General features: G+C 39.0%; 2 protein-coding genes across 2 annotated transcripts; both read right to left on the bottom strand.

Annotated features, from left to right (window-relative positions):
- Window positions 1-235: 235 nt before the first annotated feature.
- On the bottom strand, window positions 236-11,501 carry nlrc3l (NLR family, CARD domain containing 3-like). The gene is made up of 12 exons (XM_062419618.1): window positions 11,176-11,501; window positions 9,819-10,031; window positions 8,945-9,037; window positions 7,697-7,868; window positions 7,174-7,321; window positions 6,335-6,427; window positions 5,355-5,707; window positions 4,792-5,001; window positions 3,348-3,523; window positions 2,941-3,214; window positions 2,338-2,550; window positions 236-1,339 (listed from the first exon to the last, which is right to left on the bottom strand). The coding sequence occupies exons 1-12, from the start codon at window positions 11,199-11,201 to the stop codon at window positions 956-958; spliced, it is 2,355 nt and encodes a 784-aa protein (XP_062275602.1). The 5' UTR covers window positions 11,202-11,501; the 3' UTR covers window positions 236-955.
- A 1,759-nt stretch (window positions 11,502-13,260) lies between these two features.
- On the bottom strand, window positions 13,261-27,636 carry numa1 (nuclear mitotic apparatus protein 1). Its single transcript, XM_062418948.1, has 24 exons — window positions 27,598-27,636; window positions 27,414-27,499; window positions 27,181-27,254; window positions 26,563-26,651; window positions 26,360-26,434; window positions 26,174-26,267; window positions 25,888-26,044; window positions 25,042-25,181; window positions 24,308-24,419; window positions 23,754-23,871; window positions 23,368-23,508; window positions 22,755-22,868; window positions 20,141-22,619; window positions 18,957-20,098; window positions 18,498-18,707; window positions 18,139-18,329; window positions 17,493-17,645; window positions 17,288-17,393; window positions 16,757-16,940; window positions 16,534-16,670; window positions 16,012-16,305; window positions 15,356-15,457; window positions 14,848-15,153; window positions 13,261-13,422 (listed from the first exon to the last, which is right to left on the bottom strand). The coding sequence occupies exons 1-24, from the start codon at window positions 27,634-27,636 to the stop codon at window positions 13,399-13,401; spliced, it is 6,567 nt and encodes a 2,188-aa protein (XP_062274932.1). The 3' UTR covers window positions 13,261-13,398.
- Between the last annotated feature and the right edge of the window lie 241 nt (window positions 27,637-27,877).

The following is a 27,877-nucleotide window of genomic DNA, read 5'->3' as shown; positions in this document are numbered from 1 at the left end:
TATGCCATATGAGGCTTGGGATACACAGGCAATCATATTTAAAAATAAATTCATTTATGGTTCATTATTAGTCATTGACAAAAAGAAAAATACAGAGTATCACTAGACACATCCTTTGAACATTCTTAAAAACAGTTCAGACAATTACTACTATTCTTTTTCATTCATCGGAGTTCACCCTTCAGTTTTTCTACCTCTGTGTTTGCAAAGTGGTGAATGAAAAAAAAGCCACACAAAAGCTAAAAAATTTAATAAGTAATCAATTACAAAAGACACATACGCAGACAAATGTGCGTACTCATAGCCCAACCAAGCTGAAAAAAATGCTTTTCATTACATTCGTATCATAAACTAAAAACTAAAAATCTCATTGGCCCATTATAACAACACACTGACAAAACAACTCTAAATAAATTACAATGTAAGTTTCTCCTCTTTGTGGTCTTCAGGGTGGTTTCCTCCAAAAATAATTATGCCAAATATGGTTTCACCCGCATATATGGAGAGAAATCTGTTATAAATGTGTAAGTTTTTAAGGAAAGTCAGATTTTTGCTTCTTGAAAACATTATCATATCTTGTGATACTTGCTGCTTATTTTACAGTTCATTCAGTTTTGCCAGTCTTGTGTGTTTCATCGAGGAGAAACAAAATGCATATATTTAACTGGCAAATGGCGGCTGAGTGAAGTAAGATCGATGTCAGGACGTTTTCATTAGTGCTCATTGCAAGTCATGACAAAGATACTGCAGAGATGCACAGAACATTGTTTTTGTCAGTTATATCAGTCACATGACTAACAGACTCTTAACGTCGTGATCAAACAGCACTGGTCTAACATATGAAAACTTAATATCAAACACAAAATGACACAGATTTGAGTGTTTTCAGAGTCGCACTTTGAATTCTCACATCCATATAAAGTGACTGATTGTCATGATGCAAACTGATCCCGACTCACTCGTCCTTTTGGATTAATTCTCTAAGGCACTCCTTTAAGTTTTCCACTCGGTCTGCAGGAGCAGTCTGTATTTTCTTCTCCAGCAGCCGCTGCACCTCTTCAAGTCCGCCCACCTTCGGGGCGTGGTGGCAGTAAAGGCACCCGCTCAGCTGTTCTTCGTGGCATTGGGGGGAAAGCATGCCACACAGGAAGCGCAGGAACAAGTCGAAGTGTCCCAGCGGGGCGGTGAAGGTTCGCTCCAAGGCGCAGTGGACCATACCTACTGGCGATTTGGTCTGATCCTTGGCGGCGAAGATCTTGGGAATGTGCATCCCAGACTCCAGAACGTTCTTGCCGTCTGTGCGAAACATCGTGAAGACGTACATAGCAGCCATATACTCCTGGAAGAGACAAGATCAGTGATTTTTAGACGATTATTTTGGGATAGGCTACTTATTGTTCTATAAGCTCATAAAATGTGCCAAATATATGTCAAGAAAACATTTTGGAAGGATTTTATATGGAAATGCCTCGAGTGCGTTTCTCTTCCTATAAAATGTTAAAACACTTTTTGATTACCCATCATGGTGTATGCACACATGTTAAATATAATATAATTAAAGTCACTCGCCCTGTTCACTTGTCCTACGATGTTGTGATTCCTAATCCCAAAGCTGCCCTTGGTGACACAAACTGTCCATGATCACATTACAAAATGTCCCCAACATTTTACTGGTGCAGAAAATCATGAATAACTTGAAAAACACAAAATTAACTGCACAGTAAATAGTATTCGACATATTGTTACTCTAGTAGGGCTGGGTAATGTATCGATATTATATCGATATCGTGATATTAGAGTGGATATCGTCTAAGAATTTGGATATCGTAATATAGTGATACAGCATAAGTGTTTCTTTTCCTGGTTTTAAAGGCCGCATCAAGGTACTTGGTCAAATATATCGTGATATCTGAGTTTATCTGTATCGGCCAGCCCAACCTCAGTTTTACTTAAACTTATATGTTTAAAATTAACACTCTGCACATATTTAAAAACACTTGATGCACCATTGTTAAGCATTTCTTTAATGTTTATTTTTGCACCTTAATGTGAAGAGATAATTGTTAAGTGTTCATTATGATTTGTACATTTATTTATTTTAGTGTTTTTCATGGTTGTGATGACATTTCTTTTCCCTGTCTGCCTTGATTGATAACTGAGGTGATTAAAATCAGAGGAGGGTTAAGTTTACAATAAAAGTTTTTAAATGTAATTTTTTTCCCCCCATGTCCTTTTATTGTGATACAGTTTTCAGCCATATTGCCCAGCCCTAAACTGTAGTATACAACAGTGTAAAAAAAACCAAAACCCTCTCATGTAATACTGAAAGAGTTTCACCTGAAGAGTGACGTGTATGAAGGAGAACATCCTCTTGCCGTCGGCTGCAGTGGGGAGCTCAGTACACAGGCCAGACAACACCGTCACCTCTGTGAGCTTCAGACCGAACTCCTTCACATCCTCTTCGTAGAACACGCTGGTATTCTTCTCCAGCATCTTTAAGGACATCTTCCCCATCCTTGTCAGCAGGAACTTGTCCTCATCTGTCCATTTCTGAGTAGACAAAGAATATCAAGATGACGAGGACCAACTCTGATTAGCTTCACTTGACAAATAACCATCTGTCCTTTTGACTGACTGACCGACTCAGAAACTTGATGCAGCAGTTTGACATCTTTGTGCAATCAACGAAATTAAAAGTGAATCTGGTGACTAATAAATATCTGCTAGGAACCAATAAAACACAAGACTTGGATTTTTATCATGGTGCAAATCTTAGAAATAACTAATGTGTGATGAAAAGTTAATACATGTACTTCAGTTTACTGAATAAGTGAACAGCAATAGTGTATTTATTCACTAGGAGCTCACACTGAAATATAAATTAAACATGAATTAAACTATATAGTAAAACCAGCAAATAGCAAAATTAGTGACTTTTACCAGGTCATGATCCCCCTTTCCATAGTAGAACTGCAGCCTGCGGTTCATCTGGACGATCATAATGTTGATATAGAACGGCGTCAGTCTGGGGGGATTCGATCCGTAGTCCGGATTACGGAATTGGCGTGGATAAATGGCGGCCACCATCCAGCAGATAAAGGGCTGACGCGTAAGCATGATGACCGACGGTAGGCGCTTGTAATGGGCCACAATTTTTGCCGCCAGCCTTTTATCGGTAAAGCGTTTGGTCAGGTACTCGTCTTTCATCTCGTCACTGGAGAGAAGAGGAAAAAAACACAATGGTTGAAATAAATTTAACTGAATAAGCGGTTTTTGCAGTTTTCCCATTCATAAGCACAGAGCTAACACTAGAAGCAAAGACGGACACACAGTACATCTTCACACACCTGAAGCCCTGGATTTCGGTGAAGAGGTCGATGAACTTGGATGGTATTTGTGAGACGGCCGCCCGTCGGCCCAGGACCCAAACACGGGCCCCTCGAAGCACAGTGCCACGGAATATGTTCACAACCAAGACATCAGGATTTGCTTTGGTGTGAATGTCAGTTATTACCGGAGCGTTCTGAGGAGAGAAAAACAAAGAAAGACCGGTTGATATTTTTTGTATTATTTGTGTGGATGAAGAATCATAAATCAGCTTTTACAACACTCTTTGATATTTCAGATCTTTAAAAACTGCACCTCTACTTTTGACTAGGGATGCACCGAAATGAAAATTCTTGGCCGAAACCGAAAACGAGGAAACCAAGGCCGAAAACCGAAAACCGAAAGAAATGATTATGCCAATTATTAGTACCATTGCATTTATGGCTATGACTGTGTACTAACCTCACTAAAATCAAGGCATTGCAATTCAAAGAATAAATCAATTACAAAAGTATGAAAATATTTATTAAGCACTGACATTACAACAATGCACAATATAAAATTAAATTAAGTTAAAAATAACACTTAGTGTTACACTTGGTGTCGGTCCGGGGGGGTGGAGGGGCGATCGGTGTCGGTCTAATAAGCAGTGTGTTTGTGTGACTACAAAAGCAGCGCGTGTGAGAGCAAAGCGTCCGTATAGCTCTCACACGCGCTGCTTTTATAGTCACACAAACACACACACACCTTCTCCTGTGCTGTGCGCTTCTCCGTCTCCAAGCGGGTTCTCCGCATCCATCGCGGCCCGGATCATTTCTCGTGCACGCTGCTTTAATCCCACATCCAGGTAATGATCTTTATAACGCGGATCAAGTACAGTCGCAATGAAGTGCAGAGGATCCAAATAGATCTCAGTGAAACGTGTGCTCACAGACTCTAAGAGTGTACTACACTTTAGTGCTGCAATTAAAGGAATAACGTCTGCTACAGATGCATCAGAGGAGCTGATCTCTTTAGTCAGCTGTTTCGGCCGTGTTGTTTCGGTGATAAAAGTATTTCGGCCGAAAACCGAAAATGCGCTTTTGGGCCATTTTCGGCCGATTATTTTCGGTGGCCGAATTTTCGGTGCATCCCTACTTTTGACTTTCTTTTTTCTTAGAGGATATGGAAAAAGGACATACGAGACATAATCATTTCTCTCTCTCAATTTGTATTGAAAGAGATGTCAATAACAGCGACAGAGACAATACTAATTTAAAATAAACACTGTGTACTTTTTGTGTTTTCACTTAAAACTTATATAAAAATATTATTTATGTCGTGGGCTGTTTTATCTTTATTGCTTCAGTGGTAGCAAACAGAGTCTGTTGAGATATTTCACATGTATTGTTACAAATGTTCCACATGTTTATTTTAGTTTCAAATGTAAACGGGTCTCAAGTGTGTGTGCGCACTGATGCGTACCTCCCAGTCCAGAGCAGCTTGGTAACAATCGAATGAGTCCATTATGATGAGGAATTTACAGCCCTCTTCCTCCAGGAATTTCATGTCTTTGCACTGAGGATAATAATATCCTATCATTTCTATCATAGACATCTTGTCTGGCGGAGCAACGGTTTTGTTTTGCAGATACCAGAAAGTGCGGAATGAGAGTTTGAAGACGAACTGCAGATCCTGAAAAAACAAAACAAAACGAGAATACTGTTTCAGTCAAAGGAAAAAACTAACAAATAAACAAATCTTCAATTGTATTACATATGAGAGAAACATTTGCATGTTTCATGTTTTTATATATATGTGTATTTTCAGTTAATATTGGCAATCAAAATCAGTCCCATAGTCCCTTTTCACTGTGCCCTGGTTTTTTGTATTGGATCACTTATTACAGCCCCATGTTAACTTACCAGTCATGTTACATTAACATATATATATACACACACACACAGTCACTGCTAGTTTTAGTCTTAGTTTTAGTTAACTATAATAACCCTGTACTAGATTAGGAAACCATTTTGTCCCCCCCTCACCTTATTGGCAACTTGTTCTGCCCAGTCCAGCAAGAACTTCCCCACAGATACAGTCATTCCAATTCCTGGAATCCCAGTCGTCACCACCATCCTCACCGGCTGGCCATCTGCCTTCTGTTGTCTGAACAGATTGTTCAAACCGACAAATGTGTCAGGACTGGGGAGCTGGAAAGCAGAAGGCCGGCGGGGCCGTAACTCGTGGAAGGGGTCAATTCCTCCTTTACCGCAGGTGGAGATCTGAGGCTCGACGTAGACGTTATTCAGAAAGTTCTGCTTTCCGGCTCGAACGACGCCCTCGCGGATGATTTGATGTTTTCTGACGTAGTACTGCTTCAGGCGATACCGGATCAACGCTGGAGGTGGTGAAAGACAAAGAGGACTCTAAGAACAAGTATGTGTAGTCACAACACAATGGACATTTGTCTAAATGGGGTTTTAAATACGGATCTTCCTGCTTATTTTGTTAGTCAAGAAAAAAAACACATGCCATAAACAGTCTGTAATTTTTTAGCTGCTTTAAAACTTAATGCAGGGAGATTGAAAAGGATTCCTGCTAAAAATTAGAATATCTGATCCAGAATAACACATCCATCAGGAGTGCAAAGTCCATCTAATCTACTTTCCCTGAGATGACACACTCTATCTGTAAAACATAGGGTCAGCGAGGTTTTAAATCACATGATTGACGATATGAAAGTAGTATGCAATCAGAAAGCATGCAAGAAAAACAATCTGAGTAACTTTAGATCTACCATTTATTAATTCATTCAGACAGCAGTACACTTGAATAAGTTTCATGTTCAGTTTTAAACAAAAGACTTTCACATGTATCAGTGTCTGTAAACTGGTTTTCTTGACATTTCTTTTCATAAAAGGTCTTAATCATTTTCATGTGCAGCTGACTTTTCTCTTTGTAGACATACACATAACCGAATGACTTGTGTGTTAGAGGGGGGAAAACAAAGTTATTCTTCACTTACATCTCTTGCACTTTTCCTCTAGTTCGACTGCCTCTGCTTTTTTGTTGACATTTTCAAAAGTACTCACTGTTTGTAACACGGCCTCCTCCTGGCCTGCGAAGAAATATAAAAAGAAGTATAAGCAATCAGTGAAATGTATAACAGTCCTGTGGAATGTTGGGGGACCAACATTCCACAGGCCACAATCAACAACCTGATCAACTCTATGTGAAGGAGATGGGTTAGTAGGGTTAGGGTTAGGCAAATGGTGGTCACACCAGACACTGACTGGTTTTCTGACCCCCCCCAGACTCCCTCAATAAAGCAAAACTGCATATTTCAGAGTGGCCTTTTATTGTGGCCAGCCTAAGGCACACCTGTGCAATATTCATGCTGTCTAATCAGCATCTTGATATGCCACACCTGTGAGGTGGGATGGATTATCTCGGCAAAGGAGAAGTGCTCACTAACACAGATTTAGACAGATTTGTGAACAATATTTGAGAGAAATAGGTCTTTTGTGTATATAGACAATGTTTTAGATCTTTGAGTTCAGCTCATGAAAAATGGGAGCAAAAACAAAAGTGTTGCCTTTATATTTTTGTTCAGTTTATATTGTTTCTTCATTTTAATCTGGTATATTACCACTCAATACCAATATTAATGTTGTGCTGTAAAACATGAAAATAATGTCACAATTATTATAATAATTTGTTATTATATATTTCTACTGTTATTGTTTTTCGAACTTATTTATTGTTCTTTATTCTTTCTAATACTGCACATTTCCCCCATTGTGGGACTAATAAAGGAATATCTTATCTTATCTTATCTTGTGTGCTACAGCTCTGTTTTCTTACCGAGCACCTCAATGATCTTGTCCACAAAATCAAGAATGTCTCCCTCCAGCACATGCTGCAGGGTGAGGCCTTTCTCTCGCTGGTAAAACCGCATCTTAAAATTGTATAGCTCTTCACTTTTGAGTACTGACAGCGCTTCCTGGATAGTCTACAGACAAAGAAGACAAACAAACAAAATGTTAACAGATATATTGCTAGATACTATATGTTAATATTAACGGTCTGCATAGGTGTAGCGTGATGTAGCTATGGTCTAAAAGTCTGAGTTTTACCAATCAATAAATGTCAAAGGGCCTGAATTTGTTAAGTTCATACAGACACACAGCTCAAATAAAACTTCTCATCAACATTCCTCTTGTAATGTTGGTAACTGTAGCAACTTGTGTAAGTCCAGGTTTGACTTCAGACACAAAGACAGTACAGAAACGACACAGAAACATGCAGATCACTAGATTTACTAAGTTAAAAAGCATCATCAGTATCAAGAAATCAAAGTCCACTAAACAAGGAGTTGCAGACCAACCTTGAATAGAAAAGGCATGTCCTGCTCTGGGTGTAGTTTGCCTGGCTGGCCATCTTCAGTCTGCATTGCATCATCTGGTTCAACAGGCTCGGGTGGTTCTGGAGAGTCAGCGACCAAAACTTCATCCATATCCTCTTCATCGTCTTCTGAATTTACCTCCAGATCAGAAGACCTGAGAGACAAAGACAGTGATGTCAAACAATAGTTGCATATTGTCCTAAATTAAACATATTTTTTATCAAAAGGGAAATAAAAACAAAAAAAACATATTTATCAACATTTTAACACATATATTTAACTTATAGAAATTACACCGAATACACAGTGGATGATCACTTGATTTTATTTCAGACGGTTGAAACTTAAGCTTCAGATAAACTTTGGAACTTATCTTTGCACAGAAAGAAGTGCTGCGGACTTTGCCCCTGTCTTTACATGGGAAAAGATCTTTTAATGGAGCAGTATGGAGCAACGGCAATAAACTAGACTTACAACCTCATGGTGTCATGTCTCCTACAAACCAGTCAAGTTGCAGTTTACATCCATGTCTGTCCAGACTTGTAAAATATTTGGAGTGAAGACTTTGAAGGAGTTTAATAAAAAAATCGGCTTCTAATAGAACACAAAGCTGCACGACTGTAGACAATGATTCAGATAAGGACGTTGTTGCAAAGAAGCGACAAATCCTAAAACTGGGACGCTTCAGACACAAGATTAGTGTCGCCAATTCAGTATCTGACCAAAAGTGAAATATGGTCACAACCTTCACTTCTGTTCCCTGAGTTATGACGTTGAAGGACGACCAGAAATTAGTTTTTACAGGACTTTATGATGTCACATTGAAGTTCATCATTTTTATGCTACTAGATATTTGTGCCATAACTACCATGACATGAGGTCACAGTGACTTTGACCAGCAAATTCTTATCAGTTCGTCTTTTAGTGGACATTTGTGCCAAATTTGAAGAAATTCCCTCAAGGTGTCTCTGAGATATCATGTTCACAAAAGAACGGGACAGATGGACAACCCGAAACACAACGTCTGCAGCCATGACTGTTGCCAGCGAGGCGCAAAAGAAAGGTTTTTAATGTTCATACAGGGACCTGCTTCTTGTTTTAATAAGTGAAAAAGTGTCAACACGTGCAAGTAAACACAGCTAATGCTTTGCTCCACATTGTCCAAATCTATTACAAACATGTGTATTCATTTGTGTGTGTGTGTGTAGGTGTGTGTGTGTTGTCCTCCACCTGGTGTCAATGACAAGAGCTCCTGGCGGTTTGGTCTGCATCGTGGTTATGGTGAACAGGGTTTCTGGGGACTCGGGGCGATGCAGCCGCAATCTGTCCAAAATGTAAAAAAAGAGAAAAACATCCACACCTTAAGTTAAAATTAAAAGTTAACAAAAAAAGAAAAAAATGCACCTGTTACAACAATTTTTAACATCACATAACCATACTGTAACCGTACTGTTTTTACTGTATAAAGGTAGAATATGAGGCATTTACAAGTTGTTGTTGTCCAACAAACATCAGTGCTAAAAAGGTATTGTCTATAAAGCTGTAGGATATGATGCTTGTGTTTGCAGGGACTGATTATGAACTGACTTCACATTTCCATTAGTAGGCTGAGGAGCCCTGTGCACAAACACATGCACCCCTGGCAGCTATCCCACACTACTGGAGCAGGACTGATAAGTTTAATCTTGGGCGAAATGTTTAGTATTCAAATGTGACTGTAGAGTAATAGTATTAAATAAAAAAGTAGTCGGAGTGAAAATGGAAAGAAAGCCAAGTATCATGTATTTATTACATACAGTATCTCAAGCAAGGTTTGCTGTAAGTCTCTGGAAATCGACTTACACTGTTATAAAATTAACTCAAACCAGAGTGGTAGCTTAGAAGGTGAGAAAAATGAACTTGTGTATTGGAATTTGTCATTAAAAGCTTTCTACTGCCACCTAAAGCTGGGAGGGAGTAACAGTATGTAGGGAATACAACATATGACTTGTACTAAAGTTAACAAAGAGTAAAAGCTGCAGCAAGGCCTTGGTCAGCAATACACAGTCTGTAGTAAAACAGCTGGAAAAACACTATTAAAAGAAACCCAGGAATGACACACTACCCTGTCCCTTCATGATCAGTCGGCTCAATATATGCTCCATCAACAGGAGAAGGGCAGGCTTCATGAACGTCTTCTTCATCTCCTTCCCCCTCCTCCTCCTCCTCCATCTTATCGCTGTCACTCTTCATTGAACCATAGCTGGAGGGCGGTCTGTTCCACTTGTCCTTGTCCTTTTCGTCTGCTTCTCCTTCCTCATTCCCCGGCCTAAAAATGCTGAGGGGACGGGTAAAAAATGTGAGTGGGTGTAACAAGTGTTGGTGAGTAACTAGGTACATGTAATGCCATTATGTCATTTAATTGTAAAATAAATGTACCAGTAATACATTACAGTTGCTGAGAAAAAAATATGTAGTTAAATTACAAAGGATTTTGCTCAGGAGGGTTTTTTCGTCATTTTTTAAATCTTTAACATGTTACTGAATACATATATCGCTGTTTTTTGTAAATAAATCATGATGTGGGCTTTTCTGGAGCATACATGGGCTTAAATGGTGTCAAAGTACCAATTAAACCCACTTTATTCATCAAATATCTTTAGTTTATATTCCAAAATCTACATGAACTAATGAATACATTTTCAAATGAGAGATAAATCTTGCTTTATAAGAAATGATCTCCCTTATAAATCATGTCAGTATCCATAAAAAAACACCTGAACTTAGACACTTAACCTAACAGCAAATATAATAAGTTACATTACTTTGATTAAGTAATTTACATAGTTACTTATTAAATTTTAAATAGGTTAACTAGTACGTTAATCTGTAACCTATATGTCCAAAGTAACCTTCCCAACGCCTGGGTGTGACACCATTTCAATACTAGTACAATGTGTAATTCATCTTTACTAATAATACATTGCTGAGATACAGTTTGACAAAATATATGAAAATGTTTGGCTGTTTTATAAGAAATGATCACCCTTATAAATCATGTCAGTATCCATTAAAAAAAACACCTAAACTTAGATTTTGGTGCTTAATGGGTACAGGGTTAGGTAATAAGTTACATTACTTTGATTAAGTAATTGAAATACTTACTTATTACATTTTAAATAGGTTAAGTAGTATGTTAATCTGTTACCTATCAAAAGACACCTTCCCAACCCCTGGGTGTGACAGTTTCAGTACCAGTACAATGTGAAATGAATACTTATATAATAATACTACATTGCTGAGATACAGTTTGACTCTAATATGAAGATGTGTGGCTGTAAATGAGTGTAATAAATGAATACACAGGTTTTAATGCAGCAGTGACAGACATGTAAGATCCCACATGGCGCCTACAGGAAGTAAAGTCAGTCAAAATGGCAGGTGAACTTGATATTATAACAAAGCGAGGAGACAACACTTACCGTGCCACTTCATTATCAGGATCCATGTCTCTGATCAGCTACACAGCGCACCTTTAGTAATGAAATCAGCCACTTTAAAGCCCCCAAAAACAAGATGAATCCTCTGAGCGTCGGTGATAACTAACTATCGTCGTACTTCATCATCTTCATCATCACAGGCCCTTCATCTTACTAATGTTATTACTACGTTATTAATACTTACGATATATAATAAAAGAAGCGTGTATGAAGCTTAGAGTCGCGTTATAATACAATACAATCTACACACACGATAAAGGACGTTAGCTACAACTTCTCGCTTCTAGCTAAAACTTTCGGTTTCGGGCGTCAACAGTATGACAGACTTCCGGGTGTTACAACATTTTTGGTGACTGGTGGAAAGCAGTGACCTGCCGGAGAAGTGGTGACAGGAAGTAGGCTATCAGATCCTTTAATGTACAAAATAATCTGATATAATAACAAAGTACATCATAAATACTGATTAGTCAATGTATTAGCAGCATCCCGGAAGAAAATGTGTGTACATTTTTAAGTCAAATGCATCCTCCTGGTGCAAAATTAAGAGGTGATATCTATTTAAAATGTTTTCCTTTAAGCACTTATTTGGCTATTTAAACCAAACATATCTTATTCTACATTGTGTTTCTTCAAATTACTAAACTAACTGTCTTTACTTATCAATAACAGGATCAGGATCAGAGTGGATTTATTGAACAGATGGAAATAAAGATCTCTCATTCAGACTTTTAAAAACTGAACCAACCAAACCAGCATTGTTAAACAGCAAGCCAGGGTTGAGTGGAGAAGTTTATTTGTGCTGTTGAACGTAACCGCGGTGAAACAATCAGATAATAACATTTTATTGATCTGATTCACCTGCTTTCTTACGGTCATCTCTCTCTCTCTCTCTACTCTCTAGCTCGCTCGACCGCAGCGTCAGTCCATCCGGTGTTTCGGTTTAACTGGTGACCGTTTTAAGTAGTGACTGTCTCACATTACAAGATACGTTACGAGAGGTGAATGAGTTTTCTGAACACTATTTAACTTCAGCGTAATTTAGATTATTGAACACAGACGAGTATGTATTTAAAAAGGATTAATCTACTAAAGGCTTTTAAGAGAACACCTACGTGAAAGTCACCATTTAACACGGTCACCAATGAAACACCAGCTCTGTGAAACCTCTGCAGCCACTTATTGACGGAGCAACTCCTAACTTACTTCCTATTCATTTATATCAGTATATAAATGTTCAAATTGTCCATTGATATATGAATGTTGTGATTTAATTTATGTTAACTACAAAACTGTCATTATTGCACACATCTAATTACTATAATGTTCCTGCAGCTATAGAATAAAATCTGAGAAAACAGCACAATGTAATAGTATGTAGAGATTTCTTAATTTAATTGTATTCTAATATAAAGCTTCCACTTTTATTTATCATTTGCACCAATTAGTGTCTTGTGGTTTTATTTACATTAACAGTACTTTCTTTTTTTTTTTTAAAGATGAACTATTCAAAGTTATCTAACAGTTTGACCACAACAGTAGAACTTTTAGGAAGTCACGTCAATGGTAGTTTCTGGCCTCTCACTCTGAGTCAGGAACTCCGTTAACCATTTTTCATGTGCTTCGAGTCTATTTATAAACATGATTCATATGAACAAAAACTATAGAAGTACTAGTATGAGTTATTAATTCATTTGGACTGAAAGGTTTGTGGGGAGAGAATGAAAAAGCCACTGACATCTCCATTATAAACACAAAGAAACACAATGAAACAATGCTGACTTGAAGGAGAAACTCAGGTGTCAGATGAGCAAAGGGAAACTGACCCAGACACCCCAAAGTGCTCCACTAACCTTTAGTAGAACCTGTTTGGGGGGGGGGGGGGGGGCAGTGCTTAGCTTGATTGTATACCAAGCTACTGTACTTATCAGAAGTTTGAACAACATGCTCTGTCCCAACATCACCTGGACCAACCAGCGGAGCACAGTCACACACTTCACAGACTTTTCCAATATGTGCCATTTAAATTTTTTTATTTAAAAGAACATTTAAATATAATACAGAGAAAATTTAAGAAAAGAACAAAAAAGATGATTAAGACAAAAATTGTCCTGAGGAACAACAATAAAAATGAATTGTGTTGGAAAAAAAGAAGAAAAAAAGTTGGATAAGGTTGAACTGGAATCAGAACAATTTGGGAGCCAGACTTCACACCTTCATCCTGCCCATCATCTGTGGAATGAAACATATAGATGATTAAACTTGAGCTCAGGAAAACACAGCAGTGCAAGTTGAATACAACATTAAGATAAAAAGTTGTCAGTGTTTAACAAGACAGAAGTGTGGACACCCATTATATTTATATATAAGCAAACCCACTGTGAGTTATTATTATATATCAAGTGAGAACCAACCACCAGCTGTTAATTATAATGTGAAGACACAAACCCACAAACCAATCAATTGAAAATCACTTGTCTTGATCAATATTGAAGATTTTCTTCCTTTATAGACGCACAAAACTGAAAACAGTGTTCAAATTCAACAGTTACTGAGATGTAATGAACACATATTCCAGCCAAGTTCTTTCACCATGATGCAAGTTTTGCTTTATGATGGGCAGAAAGATTATATCACTAATGACTCGCTGTGATATCACTGATCACATGACGGTCACCAAACTCAAAGTATACACTAGGGGTGGGGAAAAAATCAATACAGTATAGCATTGTGATATTTTGCGTGGCAATATTGTATCGATACACAGACACCAAGTATCAATCTTTTATTATATAAATTGCAAATGAAAATTTAAGTTTTTGGTACAAGAATAATAAAATCAATCAAGTTTTCCTTTGGGGACATAATTTGCAGTTGAAAAAAAAGTAATGAGTAGCAATATATCTCGCAGCATATTGCAATATATTTAAAATGGCAATAATATTGTATCGTGACACAAGTATCGTGATAATATCGTATTGTGGAGCCGCTGGTAGACTTGTGCCATCCAACACAATATCCCTGCAATCAATCTTCTATGTTTTACTTTTTTTGAACTGTCTATCAGAAGTGATAACTCAAGTATAAGATACATTTTGAGGCAATAGTTAGTGTTGCATTAGACTGCATTATATCAAGTGGTTTAAAAAGGCTCTGTTCCCTTCATATGAGTAAACAGAAGAAATAAGAAACGGGGAAAATACTGCGATACAACCGTAGAACCGCCACTAACTGTGGACTCAAGAATGATCAAAAACACTTCTAGTAAAGTCAATCATTACGGTCTTACTTAGGTATGCCAGTGAGTCAAAATGCACTTGGCACAACTAAACTAAATGCAGCCGTTTAAACCCGTTTGACGAGTCAAATTATCGATTTGTGTTGCATCCCTGGTATTAAACTGGGATCTCAATGGATACGCCTTCACTTTATTAGCACTAGATTGTGAATGCAACTTTTAGCAGGCAGCATGCATCAGTGATATTCATGTTTTTCAATTTGTAATTGAGTGTGTATCAGTATTCAAAAAGAACCATGTGGAGGTTTTACTGTTACAGTAGAGCAGCTGCACAGTGCTGTTGTGATGTAAAGTTAATGATCAAGTGTGTCCTGTAAAACCCTGAATGAATTTGTGTGTGTGTGTATGTGTGTGTTCACCTTGCGAGCGCTAGCCGTCAGTCCTTGAGGCTTTGCGGACCTGCTAGTGGCTTGAGGAGACTTCTTCTGTGCTTTCAGTGAAACCTGGGGTGACTTAAAGCTACCAACTTTGCCCTCTCGTCCCACTCCAGTGCGGGATTTTCCCGAGGGCACATTTTCCTTGCGCGCTGACTGAGTGGGTGACTTCCTTGATTTTGTGCCTGGGGATTTCCGGGTGGAGCTGCGTAGTTTGTTCAGACCTTTCTTTAGGTAGTTGTTTTTAGGGGTGTTCTCAATACTGAACATCATAGACTGCCTCCGGTCAGCCTGAGAATAATAATAATAATAATATCACAAGAGAAACTGTCAGAAGCGTGTCAAACGTGATAAGTACAAGAAGACAGTTTAGGAAGTGAGAAAATACCTGATGCAACATCTATTCTAAAAAATGAAAATGAAGGTGAACAATGATAATATATGCATGTTTGTAAATTCTTGGTGTTCTTGTACGTACATATAAAACACTCACTGGGCTGAGGGCAGGGCGAAGTTGATAATTGGAAGATACAGGGTTCACGTTCTTGTTTTTGGGAGTGAGGGGACGGGGGAAGCAGCTGGCCTTCACCTTTTTCTGTCAGAGAGAGGGAGACCAGTTAAGAAAGAGACAAATCGGGAAGAGGTTTCAGGAAGTTAAATTTGAGGAACTGTGAAACTGTCCAATGACTAAGACGAAAGAGTATGCTTTTAGATTACAAATTAAATAAGCAAACACAAAGCTTAACCACAATTAAACATTTTAAGTGATACTCAAAAAGCTCTTTTTAAATATATTCTTGTTAATATTTCTGAAACGGATCCCTCAAATTTAGTCATTTAAGATTAGTGACAAAGACAGGAAAGGAGGATTGTTTACAGTTGTACAAGCAACTTCTCTATAAGACCCAGTAGTAATGTTAAATAAAGAAAAACGGTAAATTTTGAAGACTCAACATTAAAACAAGGGTCAAATATACAAGTATTGTGCTTTCTTCATCAGTTTCCTGCCAACATATTACACTGATACAGATACACTGTAACAGTGAAAAGCAAATATTCACTGATAATGTCTCCTTTCCAATATTAGCATGGCTCACAAACCACTGCAAGCTATAACAAATATTTCTGTGCACACTAATGCAAACCAACCTCAGGCGAAGTTTGATGTACAGACAATGTGGATGCAGACCGCTTTATGCCTGTCGGGCTTCTCAGCTGAGAGAGGCTGACAGTTTTGGACGGCAGCTGGCCTGGCATCAAGGACATGCGGTGAGCACGAGTACTGGCAGCGGCACCCGTCTGCCCCGGCATGAAGGAGTGGCGGTGAGAGGCGAGAGAGTCTTGCAGCTGGCCTGGCAATGCAGACGCCCGACGGATCGTATCAGACGGGTTACCGTTACGAAGCTCTTCGTCTGAGTAAATGAATGCACTGTTGCGGCAATACTAGAAGAAGAAAGAGAGAGAGAGAGGCAGGAGGGTTCATTCAAGCTCATGTTACTACAAAAAAAACATTGTAAAGCTTGTTGCAGATAATGTGATTTTCACCAGTATCAAATCTATATTAATGTATAAAAATCAATGTTTGAATATATTTCTGGTTTGGTGCCACAACGACAGCTTGTGCAGAATACTGCCTGTTGTGTTGCACTTCAGTGTTCCTTGTCAGCTAACCTCAGACTCCACAGGGTAGCTGCTCTTTAGATGAGGAAGGCAGGCTTTGTTCCTTGCCTGGAGCTCAGCAATCCTCATCCAGTCATCAGGTGCACCTTCTGGCTCGTTCTCTGCCCCCACGCAGAATGTACTAGCAGCTGAAGACACACAGATTTAGAAAAATAAGCAACTACGATGCACAGTTCAGTACAATCTCCTGTGAGTAAACCCGGTTGCTACTTACTGTGTGAATGGATGGTGCTCCGCCGATAGCCTGGTAGACCCATGAGCTGGTTGCCGCCAGCATCGGTCATTCTGCCAGGCGTGTCAAAAAGCTCCATAGATACCGGTCGTGAAGCGAGATTCGGCTGGGAGCGAGAGGACGTGCTGTAGAAAGTCTCGTCGCCTTCACCGCTGCCTGGAGTTTTCTACAGATGAGAGTTCAAATTTAAAGTTACAGAAGACATTGGGACATTGCCTGTGTGTGAGGACATGCTAATGATTCAGATATTTGAATGTGTTTTTTTTCCTTTGCCGGAGCAGAAGTACACCGAGCTCTACAGTAAAGACCTTGAAAGCACCTGTTTCAGTATAACGATAATAACCAGGAGAATAAATACCTAAAAAATATACTTTGACTATTGCTGAAGTGATTATCTGAATGTATAACTTTCTTCAATCTGGAGTGTGTTTTTTTTCCTATGCTCCTGCAGTGTAACTGTGCTCAGCTGTGAACATGCAAAAGTTCAGAAATGTGCAGGTGAGTCTCCTCCACCTTAGTCAGGGTGATGTTTATAACCTGCGTGGTCCTACGTCGTTTGACAGATGAAGATGGGTTTTTAAATGCTGAATCCAGTTCCATGTTGTGCTCTGTACCGGTCCTAAAATGGGAAGAAAAACAGGAATCTGAGTAAGGCTGATTAAAGGGTAATTCTCTCACAATAAATACAAAAACTTGACAGGTGGCTATTCTGTAAAACATCTGTGAGACGTACCTGTTAACCTGTCTGGTGTTAATAGGGGTGAAGTACAGGGTTTCCAAAGACTCAGCATGTAGACCGCGGCGCTTCGCTGCCAGGCGCTCTGAACTGCGAACAAGCGGCGTGCTTGATTCATCAGGTGCTGAAAGTTTCCTGCAAGAAAAGGTGAGAGAAAATGTATTATGCAATTTTACAACAGGCTCACACTATTGCTAAACATTTATCTATAAAGAATTTATGGCGTTTTTTGATTTTCTTAAGCTGCATTTGTTCCTTGCATGTTAGTGCATAAAAACAGTCAGGGATAATATTAAAAAACTAAAGAAATTTAAAATGTTTTGAGTTTAAAAGCAGCAGCACTTAGGAGCAGCAGACCTGCAAAATTTGAGTGAAATTGACCCAAATTACAGTTATAACACACTGAAGCTCTGTTCACATCTCACACTTTGACATAAATAACTGAAATGACTAGATTCTGTATTTTGGGCATGATGTCGTTAATTTATTTTTCACTGAAATACATTTCACACAATTTTTTTTTTTTTTTTTTTTTTAAATTGTATTTTTTTCCTTTGCTTTAGTACACTGATATAACTGCAACAATATAATATTTTATGGTTCATATGTGGTTTGAGAGGAGCATTACCTTGTGCTGTTCAGAGAGTCTTCCAGAGAGCTCTGATCCAGACTGTCACAGCTCATGGATTTCTTCACCTGAGCTCTAGTGTGAACGCTTGAGTGTTTGTTGGGAACATCCAAGTAGAGAGACTCTGACGCACGTCCTTCATAACCATGAATCTTGTTCTGTGCACGCAGGTTACGGTCAGCTAAGGCCAACTACAGACAAAAAGATAGAGTTAGGAGATCAGAAATGCTGCATAAATGTCTCATCAAAGTCATTTAAGCTTCCTCTTAGTTTTACATCAACTAGAAAGCAGAGCAGATGCTGTTTAAGTCTAATCTAAGTGTGGATGTTTGGTCGTGCTCATGTAACTCAAAACCAACCTGTGCCTCCAAACTGGCCAGAGTTTTCAAAAGTGTCTTCTCCCTGCCTTTGGTCTCTTCCAGATCCATTTGAAGACACTTGTTTTCCACTGTAATTGCCCTCACTTCACGCTCTCTCTCCTCCAAAGAGTGCTTGAGTCCATCCACCTCTCCTTGGCTCTGCTGGAGAAGCTTCTTCTTGTCATTGTAACAACTCGCCGCCTTCTCCATCTGTGGCATTACGACAATAAACAAATATGTTATTGTTAATCTGTAAATCCCAACAAATCATCTGACACCAAGTCAATCAAGTATGTACATTTGACTATTGCAGGAAGTTGATGCTACGGGTCAATTAAGTAATAAACAGAAAAGGAAAAGATCAAATGTGTTTTCAGTCAAACCCTATTGCTTTAGATAAGTACTCAAATACCAAGACTGAGTTGCTTTGTTATGTGGACTGTTTGGGGTCAAACTGACCTGTGCCTTGTAGTGTTGTGCAGCTTCAGATTTAGCCAAGAGCTGCTCTTGAAGGTCCTTCTTTAGCGTCCCGCTTTCTTCAGCTTTTTCCTTCTCTTTTAAGAGTCTCTTTTTCTCCGTTTTAAATAATTCAAGCTCCTGCTGAAGCAGAGATTCCATTTTACAAGAGGCTTTGTTCTCTCTTTCCAAGACCTCCTGGTTTTTGACAAGTCTCTCCTTCTCAAAGACCATGGCTTCAACTTTTTCTTCCAGAGCTTTCTGATCCATTTCTGTCTGGAGTATTCTGGCCATGAGTAACTCTTTTTCTCTGACGAGATTCTCCTTTTCTCTCAGAGTGACAACCTGAATCTCCTGTTCAGTTTTGCTCTGTCTGATGGCTGCAGCTTGTGTCTCTCTGTGATGGTTCAGGTCTGCATTCACTGAGAAGAGCTGCTCGTGGAGGAGATCTATCTGCTGAGCGGACCCCTGCTGAGTTTCAAGTAACTGCTGTTCTTTAGTCTCAAGTTTGAGAGAAATGCTTTCCACCTGCCCTTTCAGATCCTGGATGTCCTGTTGAAGAACATCTGTCTGTTGAGCGCTCTCCTCCTGTGTCTTTGCCAGCATCTCCTCTTTGGTTTGAGCCTCCTCTTTTGCTTTTTGGACCAGGTTAGCTTTTGCAGCAACCTCCTCTCTGAGAGAAGTGAGGTTTTGATCTTTTTCAGCTATGAGGATGTTGACAGCAGACAACTCTGTCTGGAGAATTTCAAGCTTGCCTTCAGCCTTCAGGAGGAGACTTTCCTTCTCACTATAAGAGTCCTTTACCTTTTGAATCTCTTCTTCACACAAGTCAATCTGTTCCTGCAGAATCTTGTTTTGTTGTACTTGCTCCTGTAGGCTCTGGATTGTCTCTTCCCGTTGAATATTCTCCAGCTGTTGCTGAGCCAACAGATCTTCTTTGGACTGAACATCCTCCTCAGCCTTCCTCAGAGAGGACTCAAGAGACTCCATCTGTTTCTTTAAACTTTGGATCTCTTGGTGTAGCAAATCAGATTGCTCCGAGTTGTCAGTTTTCAGGAGTATAATCTGCTCCTCTTTAGCTTGGATCTCTTCTTTCATCTTCCTCACCTCTGCCTCAGAAGCTGCCAGCTGCTGCTGTAGAAGCTCTTTCTGCTCAGCACGTTCCTGCCCCTGCTTGGTAAACATACCTAGCTGAGTCTGAACCTGCTCCTCTGTTTTTGTGAGAGAGACACCCATTTCATGCAGTTGGTTTTTCAGACATTGGATCTCTTGCTGTTGCATGTCAGACTGTACAGAGCCCTCTTTTTTCAGTGTGAGGAGCTGTTCCACTTTAGCCTGGATCTGCTCCCTAAGCCCCTTCATCTCCTCTTCAGAGGTTGCTTTTAAGTTTTGGAAAGCATTTTTTTCCTGAGAAATCTCAAGTTCAATTTTAGCCAAGAGGTCTTCTTTAGCCTGATCTTGCTCTGTTGCAGTCTTCAGGGATTCACTCAAACTTTGGACCTGGTCTCTGAGACTTTGAATCTCATTCTGCAGCTCTTCTGATTGTTTGCAGCTCTCTGTCTTTAACAAGTTAACCTGTCCCTCTTTAGTTTGGATCTCTTCCTTCAGCAGCTTAACCTGCTCCTCAAGTGCAGCACTGTCCTTTCTAAAAACCTCGACCTGCACAGTGCTCTCCTGCTCCTGCTTGGTAAGTTTAGCTTGTTGAGTCTGAATCATCTCCTCTGCTTTTGTGAGAGAGATACGCAAGCCATCTAGTTGGTTTTTCAGACATTGGGTCTCTTCCTGTTGCATGTCCGACTGTACAGAGCCCTCTTTTTTCAGTGTGAGGAGCTGTTCTTCTTTAGCCTGGATCTGCTCCCTAAGTCCCTTCATCTCCTCTTCAGATGCTTCTATTACATTTTGGAATTTGTTTTTTTCCTGAGAGATCTCCAATTCTTTCTTGGTCAAGAAATCTTCTTTAGCCTGAACTTGCTCTGTTGCAGTCTTCAGGGATTCACTCAAACTTTGGACCTGGTCTGTGAGACTTTGAATCTCATTCTGCAGCTCTTCTGATTGCTTGCAGTTATCCGTCTTTAACAAGTTTACCTGTCCCTCTTTAGTTTGGATCTCTTCCCTCAGCAGTTTAACCTGCTCCTCGAGGGCCGCGCTGTCATTTTTAAGAGCCTCGATCTGCACAGTGCTCTCCTGCTCCTGCTTGGCCATTGAATCTTCTTTGGCTCGAGCCTGATCCTGGACAATTTGTAGAGAATCGCTCATACTTTTGATTTGTTTATTCAGATCCAAGATCTCCTGCTGTAGCGTTTCAGAATGTGTAGAGCTCTCTTTCTTCTGCAGACTTAGCTGCTCCTCCTTAGCATGAATTTCTGCATTTAGTCTCCTCACTTCATCTTGAGATACTGCCATGTCCGCCTGGAGCGTCTCAATATGCTGAGTACTCTGTAGTTGCTCGTTGGAAAACACATTTTCTTTGGATTGCAAATTCTCCTCAGCAATCCTAAGTGAGGAACTAAGACACTCCACCTCTTTCTGCAAACCTTGGATCTCTTGCTGCAGTAGTTCTGACTGCTCTGAACACTGATTTTTCAACAAAGTAATCTGTTCCTCTTTAGTCTGGATCTCCTCCTTCATGCCAATTAGCCTCTCTTCAGAAGCAGACAGTTGTTGCTGCAGGAGGTCTTTTTGATGAACGTTTTCCTGCTCCTGCTTCTTAAGAATCTCCTGTTGAGACTGAACATGCTCCTCAGCCTTTGTCAGAGAGTCCTTCAGACTTTCTACTTGCCCTTTTAGATCTCTGATCTCCTCCTGCAGTAAATCAGATTGTCTGGAGCTGTCATTCTTCAGGATATCCAGCTGCTCATTCTTTACCAGTATCTCTGCATTCAGCTTCCGAGCCTCCTCCTCACGGATTATAATCTGTTGTTGGAGAGCCTCCCTTTGTTCAATATTCTCTTGTTGGGTTTTAGCCAGAAGATCATGTTTAAGTTGAATTTCCTGTTCAGCTTGTTTGAGAGACATGCTAAGGTCTTCCACTTGGCCTGTTAAACCCTGGATTTTATTCCCAAGCATCTCTTGCTGATTAGATTTCTCCAGAAGTAATTGAGCAACCATTTCCTCTTTGGCTTGAATTTCATCTTTGGTTTTTTGGTTTTCATCTGTAAGAACATCAACTTCTTCTCTGAGACTGTCAATTTGTTGGTCTTTATCAGCCAGAAGAGACGTGACAGCAGATAACTTTGTCTCAAGATCGTTTACCCGTTCTGCAGTCTGGTTAAGGAGGTCTTCCTTCTCTTTTTTAATTTCCTTTAGTTTTTCAATTTCTTGTTCACAAGCAGCAACATGCTGTTGTAGCCTGACTGCCTGTTCAGTTTTCTGCAGCTCAACCTGCTCAAGTTGAATCTTGAGATCCTGGATCTGTTGCTGAAGGATTGCTCTCTGCTTCGTGATCTCCTTTTGCAAATTGTCCAAAATTTCATCCTTGGCTTGAATAACTTCCTCCGTATGGGACTTTTGTTGCACCAGAAGTTCTTTCTGTTGAGTAATTGCCTGTTGATACTTTGTCAGCTGCTGCGTTTTAGACTGAATCTCCACCTCCGCCTTCTCCAGGGAACCGATTGTGCTCTCCAGGTCATTCTTCAAACTGTTGATTTCACTCTCCAACATTTCTCTCTGGCAATTTGAGAAAAAATATAATGATTAATTAATCTAATACAAAATAAATGATTAAACATGAAAGAAAACAGAAACATTAACACTTGATTATCGTATTGTTTAATAGTACAATAGTGAGCTTTTATACTTTACCTCCATTACAGGCCCCATATTCTCTCCTACTTCTGCCTCAGAGGCCTTGCTTATCTCTTCCTCTAAACAGGAAATCTTTCCCTGGAGAATCTGAATTTGTTCAGTCAGGAGTTCCTGAGAAACAAGAGAGTTTGACATTAAAAATTGTGAAACCAGACATGTAGTAACTTAATTACCCCGTTTAGATACTAATGTAGGAATTTTACAACCTGTTACAAAAAGTTTAAAGGTTCTTTGAAATGTTTTTCCTTAAGAATTGTATGCTCTTAAAAGTCATTCATGAATATTTTAGTGCAACCTTTTCTTGATCCATGTTTTTGGCTTCAACCATTTAAATCACTAGTGTCATTTAACTGATTTAACTGGTCTAGATCAATCAATTATTGGTGATGGGGCATTCACACACATGAAAAATTGTTTCCAGAGCTGAGGAAAAAAAAAATCTGTGTTGCTTCGATTGGTTTTTACAGGATTTAAACTATAACATTAGTATTGTTATGCAACATAAAACTGCTTATCAACTAAATTTAGATCTAGTCGTTACATCCTGCATTATTGTAATACACATAACAAAAAAGTGGCTAACACAGCTTCAGGTTTTACGGTTAGACACCTTTTGAGCGGTTGCTTGGTTGAGTTCAGACTGTAGGTGTCCGGTTTTTTCTCTCCACTCCTCCTGAGCAGATTCTTGGGTTTCTGTCAGCCTGTCAACTTCAGACTTAAAGATGGTCAACTCCGAACACAGCGCTCTCATCTGTGAAAATATTAAAAGAAATCCATCACAATGTATTAAATTATAGCTTTGATCTCAACATCGAAACATTAATGTAGTGTGAAATAGCTACTACTTGTGCCAAACACACTATACACCACCAGCATTAGTATGACGCAGATTTAGCACAAGTTATTGATTGCTACTCCCCTTTCAAGTGAAAACACTAACATTAATTCTCAACATGATCACATTTAACAAAATGGACTTTGTACTTGTGTCAGTACCTGAGAGGAGAGCACGCCATTTTCCTCCGTCAACTCGTCCACTTTGCGCTCCATAAGTGAGGAGTTAGTCTTGAAGTCTTTATTTTGTTTTAGCATCTCAGTAAAACGCATTTGCAACCTAAGAATGGAAAAAAGGGCAGGAAAAAAAAGTTAGCAAAGGAGTTTATTGTTTTTCTTGTGCAGCTGAAATGATAAAAACCCGTAAAACTAGTTACAGATTATATTGCTGTGTTATGAACGTCATATTACAGCATTATGGTGCATTCAATTTATCATTTTACTTGCCATCTGTGAATGCTCAGAACCTTTTGAAAAGAAGCCCTAACCCTCCCCAGTTAATTTGCAGGGAACTTTTGCCCGACTGTCAATGACAATATAATTAAGACAACAGCTCTCCTGCATTTCTTAAGTCTTGCTCATGTCTGCATTGAAACAGTGTAATCAGATGGTCATTACATTCTCTTTCAATTTTAGAAGTTTTACCAACCTAGGCTCACCTGTCCGTGTTCAGAGGTCAATAAGATGCTACTTTAATTCTGTGCTTGGGAACTTACGTGTTGTTCTTGATCTCAACGTCATCGATCTGTTCCCTAGCAACCTGCTCGCTGTTATCTTGCGCTTCTTTCAACTTATCCAGACGATACTGCAACTGATTAATTTGGGATTCTGGGAGAAGAGAAGAGAAACAAACTTAAGAGGGAAAAAAAAAACATTAGCAAACTACCATGTAGACCAAAGGTAGGCCAAATCCAGCCCTCCATTTGTTTTGTTTATTTAACAATATTTGGCCCCTAATGAAAGCTCAAGTTTTTGCTCAGGTAGTTTACCTAAAGTTTGCATATTTTTTCACAAACCTACTGTAGAGTACAAAATAAATCACAATCAATATTACATTGTTACATCTAATCCAGCACCAACACCAGGAGAAGCATTAAAACCATGGCGTCACCATGCTGTTTGAACACGGCATGCTGCTGATATTAAGTCTTATAAACCAACCAGAAATTACATTTTAAGGTGTGAATTTTAACCCAGTTTAAGTTCCACGACTTTAACCTGCTGGGCCAGAACAGATTTTTACTTCAAACACAAATACATAAAGTATGTTGATGCCATTTATTTCTATAGCAAAACCAACATAACTTTAAATTAATCATAAATGAAGTTGGCCTGTTTATAATGTGTGGATAACCAATTAAGTACATGTCTAATCTCCAAGTTTAAGACAGAACATATTATAGGCGTGTGTTTCTACTGCACTGGCTAAAAACTAGCAACTGTGTCGTACCTTTCTGTGTAACAAGTGACATCTTGCTAGCCAGCTCCCTCTCTAACGCATCTCTGTAGTCTCTCTCCTTGATCATCTGTCGTTGCATCTTCCTCAACTGAAATTTGGGTGTGTTCATGATATCTTGCAGAGGAGAATTGCTGTGGGGAACAAAAGCAAAATCAGGCAAGAATAACTAAAATGTTAACATTCCTTGAACCTGCATACATAAAATAACTGACATGGACTCACAGGATGTATTTTAATGCTTTGGTGGTATACATCCTTATAGTTAACATTTTCTTATAGTGAAAATAAATATGTTCAATGTAAGTTTAGCCAAGCACAACCCCTGCTGTATTTAACTGCTTTCATGTTGATGTAAAACCCATCTACAGGTTCTATTTATTCTACCTAACGCAAGAAATGTCCAGTAAAGAGCTTAAATACCCAAATAACCCCACACAGATATACTGTGTATGATCCTTTAATGCCATAAGAAACCAGAACTTTCCCCTTATTGCCCCTTACTCTTAGTTCAGGCATTTTCATTAAACATTATTTCAGGAAAACTTGAAAGTTATTATTTTGAATTAATAAACAAATGTGAGTCTCAAATGAGTTTCATTATTTGTCCCGGTTAAATGGCCTTACTCTTGTTTGATGAACACGATAAACACAGTGTTTGATAAATTCAAGTCTAAGAGGTTTTAATGGCATGCTGATACTGAGGTAAAGTATTGCCACAGCACATTGCACAGACAAACAAACAGGGTAATAGAGGTTTTAACAATAAAACATTATGTTAACCTTATAATTTTAGAAGTTTAAAAATTATTTAAAATGAATTCAAATCCGGAATGATACCTGACAGAGGGAGAAGCCACCGTTTGCATTTCCATAAATGTGATTTTCTGTGTGCGGCAGAACATCGGGGACTCATCATCTGAGAACGTGACGCTAGACGCACAGGAGGTAGAGGTGGACGCTGGCCGATCGAATATTTCACAGCTGACAGACAAACCTGAAATTCATAAAGAAATGTGTTTTTTCATTTTACAGCTTCATAGTAAACATAAACCAGAAATGTAGTCAGTCAGACATTAGTATCACATATCAAACAAATTAAATATGAAATAAATGTGTGACTTACGTCTCAATGATAGATAGGCATCAAGCCCACTGCTCAGATAAACACTGCCGTCACTCTCCATCACATAGCAACCAGTCAGGTTTGCAAGCTCTTGCTAAAAGACAAGTAGAGTAGGAATGTCATTAAATTGGCACAGACGTAAACGGGAAGAGATATATAAAAATCACAAAAAACTATTCAACTTACCTCCACGTCGCATTCCAACTTGTTTAGAGCGCATCTATCGTTCATCATGTCATGGTATACCAACAACAAAAGCACCTGGTGATAGCACATGGATTAAGTCAGAATGGGATGTAAAGGTTGGAGACTGAAGAAAGTTTCTGTTCTCCCATGTAAGCACTTTCTCTTCTGAAACAAAAGTTGATGCCAGTGTGATCTTCATATACCTTTGCAATTTCCACGGTTAGGTTGATGCCATCTCTTATGTTGCTCCAGGATAATGAAGCGCCTTTCGCTGCATTAAATCTGCAATCCCCTAATGAACATAAAACAGAGATAGATGGGGGTTAGTTATTCCTCCACAATGTTCAAAATCTGGCTGTGTGTACAAGAGATGAAAGAGAAACTTTGCCAAAGAATTTATCCCCTTGCTGCAGCGACGTAGAAGTAAACGTAAAAGTGTGTGAGTAAATAATGACATCATTATCCAGTATGCATGTGAGTGCAACAGAGCACAATTCTGACCACTCCCAGCTGTGATGCAAGGCGTGGTCAAAAGGTGTAAAATATTTCAAATTTTGCAGCCAGAAGACGGCAGAGAAACGCCTTTGGTTACTACACTCAGACATTTCCAGAAGACAATCCAGATCACATTCCTCCACATGCATTTGAAAAAGATAAGGAAAACTGGAATCTGGGGGAGGGAAAGGATCAGTACCCTCAAAGGCAAATAAAAGGGTGTGATAGACCATTTGCTAGTCTGGGATGAAACTGGAGACTGTATCACATCTTTTCAATATATAACCTGAACTAAAATCAGAAGAAAAAAAATCACAGGAACTCACTTTCTACGAAGTCAGCAATGACCTTGAACCGATCCTCTGTGCAATTACTGAAACAAGGGTTGGGGTCCTTTTTCCTGCACAAATACAAAAACAAGAAGAAAGTGGAGGTTTATTCCGAGGAATGAAGAACAGTAACAGGAAAAAAGCCATGTTTTAAAAAATGTAGCTTAAATCTCACTGATCTTCTCTTGTTTACACAGACTTCAGGTTCAACACACAGCACTCCTACTTACAGCATATAAACAACTTTAAGTAAGAGTGTCCCATCTTGTAAATCATCCACATGAATCTTTCTGTCTGCCAGGTTTAAGCTGTTGACCTGGAAAACATTGCATGAAAGGTTTAGTGAAGTGAAGTTAAACAGGCTTGCTGCTGGATTTATTACTTGACAGTTAAATTAAATTTGGATATATTTACCCAGCTGAGAAGAGCCTTGACACCTGGATTAATTGTCATCTTGGCAGGCTCCCCTTTTCCCCAAAGGTATTTCAACCTGGAGGAGAAAAAAAACTTCTATTTAAGTCTGAAGTTATGTACAGTATGTTGCTCACTTTATTTACATTAACAGCTGTCTGACATTATTACAACATTTTCATCCAAAATTAACAAGCAGCTAAACTAAATGATTAAAGAGTTAGTGTTAATTTGACAATGTAAATATCAGCTTGGTTAACATTAGTATAATCTTTGACTAACT

This window comes from Scomber scombrus, chromosome 5 (genome assembly GCF_963691925.1).
Source record: "Scomber scombrus chromosome 5, fScoSco1.1, whole genome shotgun sequence".
Taxonomy (NCBI): domain Eukaryota; kingdom Metazoa; phylum Chordata; class Actinopteri; order Scombriformes; family Scombridae; genus Scomber; species Scomber scombrus.
Note: the sequence above shows the minus strand (reverse complement) of the source record. Positions and strands in the feature narration are given on the sequence as shown.

Bases quoted from the DNA above. Each gene is read 5' to 3' on its own strand.
- nlrc3l (XM_062419618.1), bottom strand. From the start codon at position 11,201: ATGGATCCTGATAATGAAGTGGCACG. The intron at 10,032-11,175 runs GTAAGTGTTGTC...CCGTCCCCTCAG, and splicing joins CCTGATAATGAAGTGGCACG to CATTTTTAGGCCGGGGAATG. The intron at 2,551-2,940 runs GTAAAAGTCACT...TTGTCTACTCAG, and splicing joins GAAAGGGGGATCATGACCTG to AAATGGACAGATGAGGACAA.
- numa1 (XM_062418948.1), bottom strand. From the start codon at position 27,636: ATGACAATTAATCCAGGTGTCAAGGCTCTTCTCAGCTGG. The intron at 27,500-27,597 runs GTAAATATATCC...AATGTTTTCCAG, and splicing joins TCAAGGCTCTTCTCAGCTGG to GTCAACAGCTTAAACCTGGC. The intron at 25,182-25,887 runs GTATCATTCCGG...TGTTCCCCACAG, and splicing joins GTGGCTTCTCCCTCTGTCAG to CAATTCTCCTCTGCAAGATA.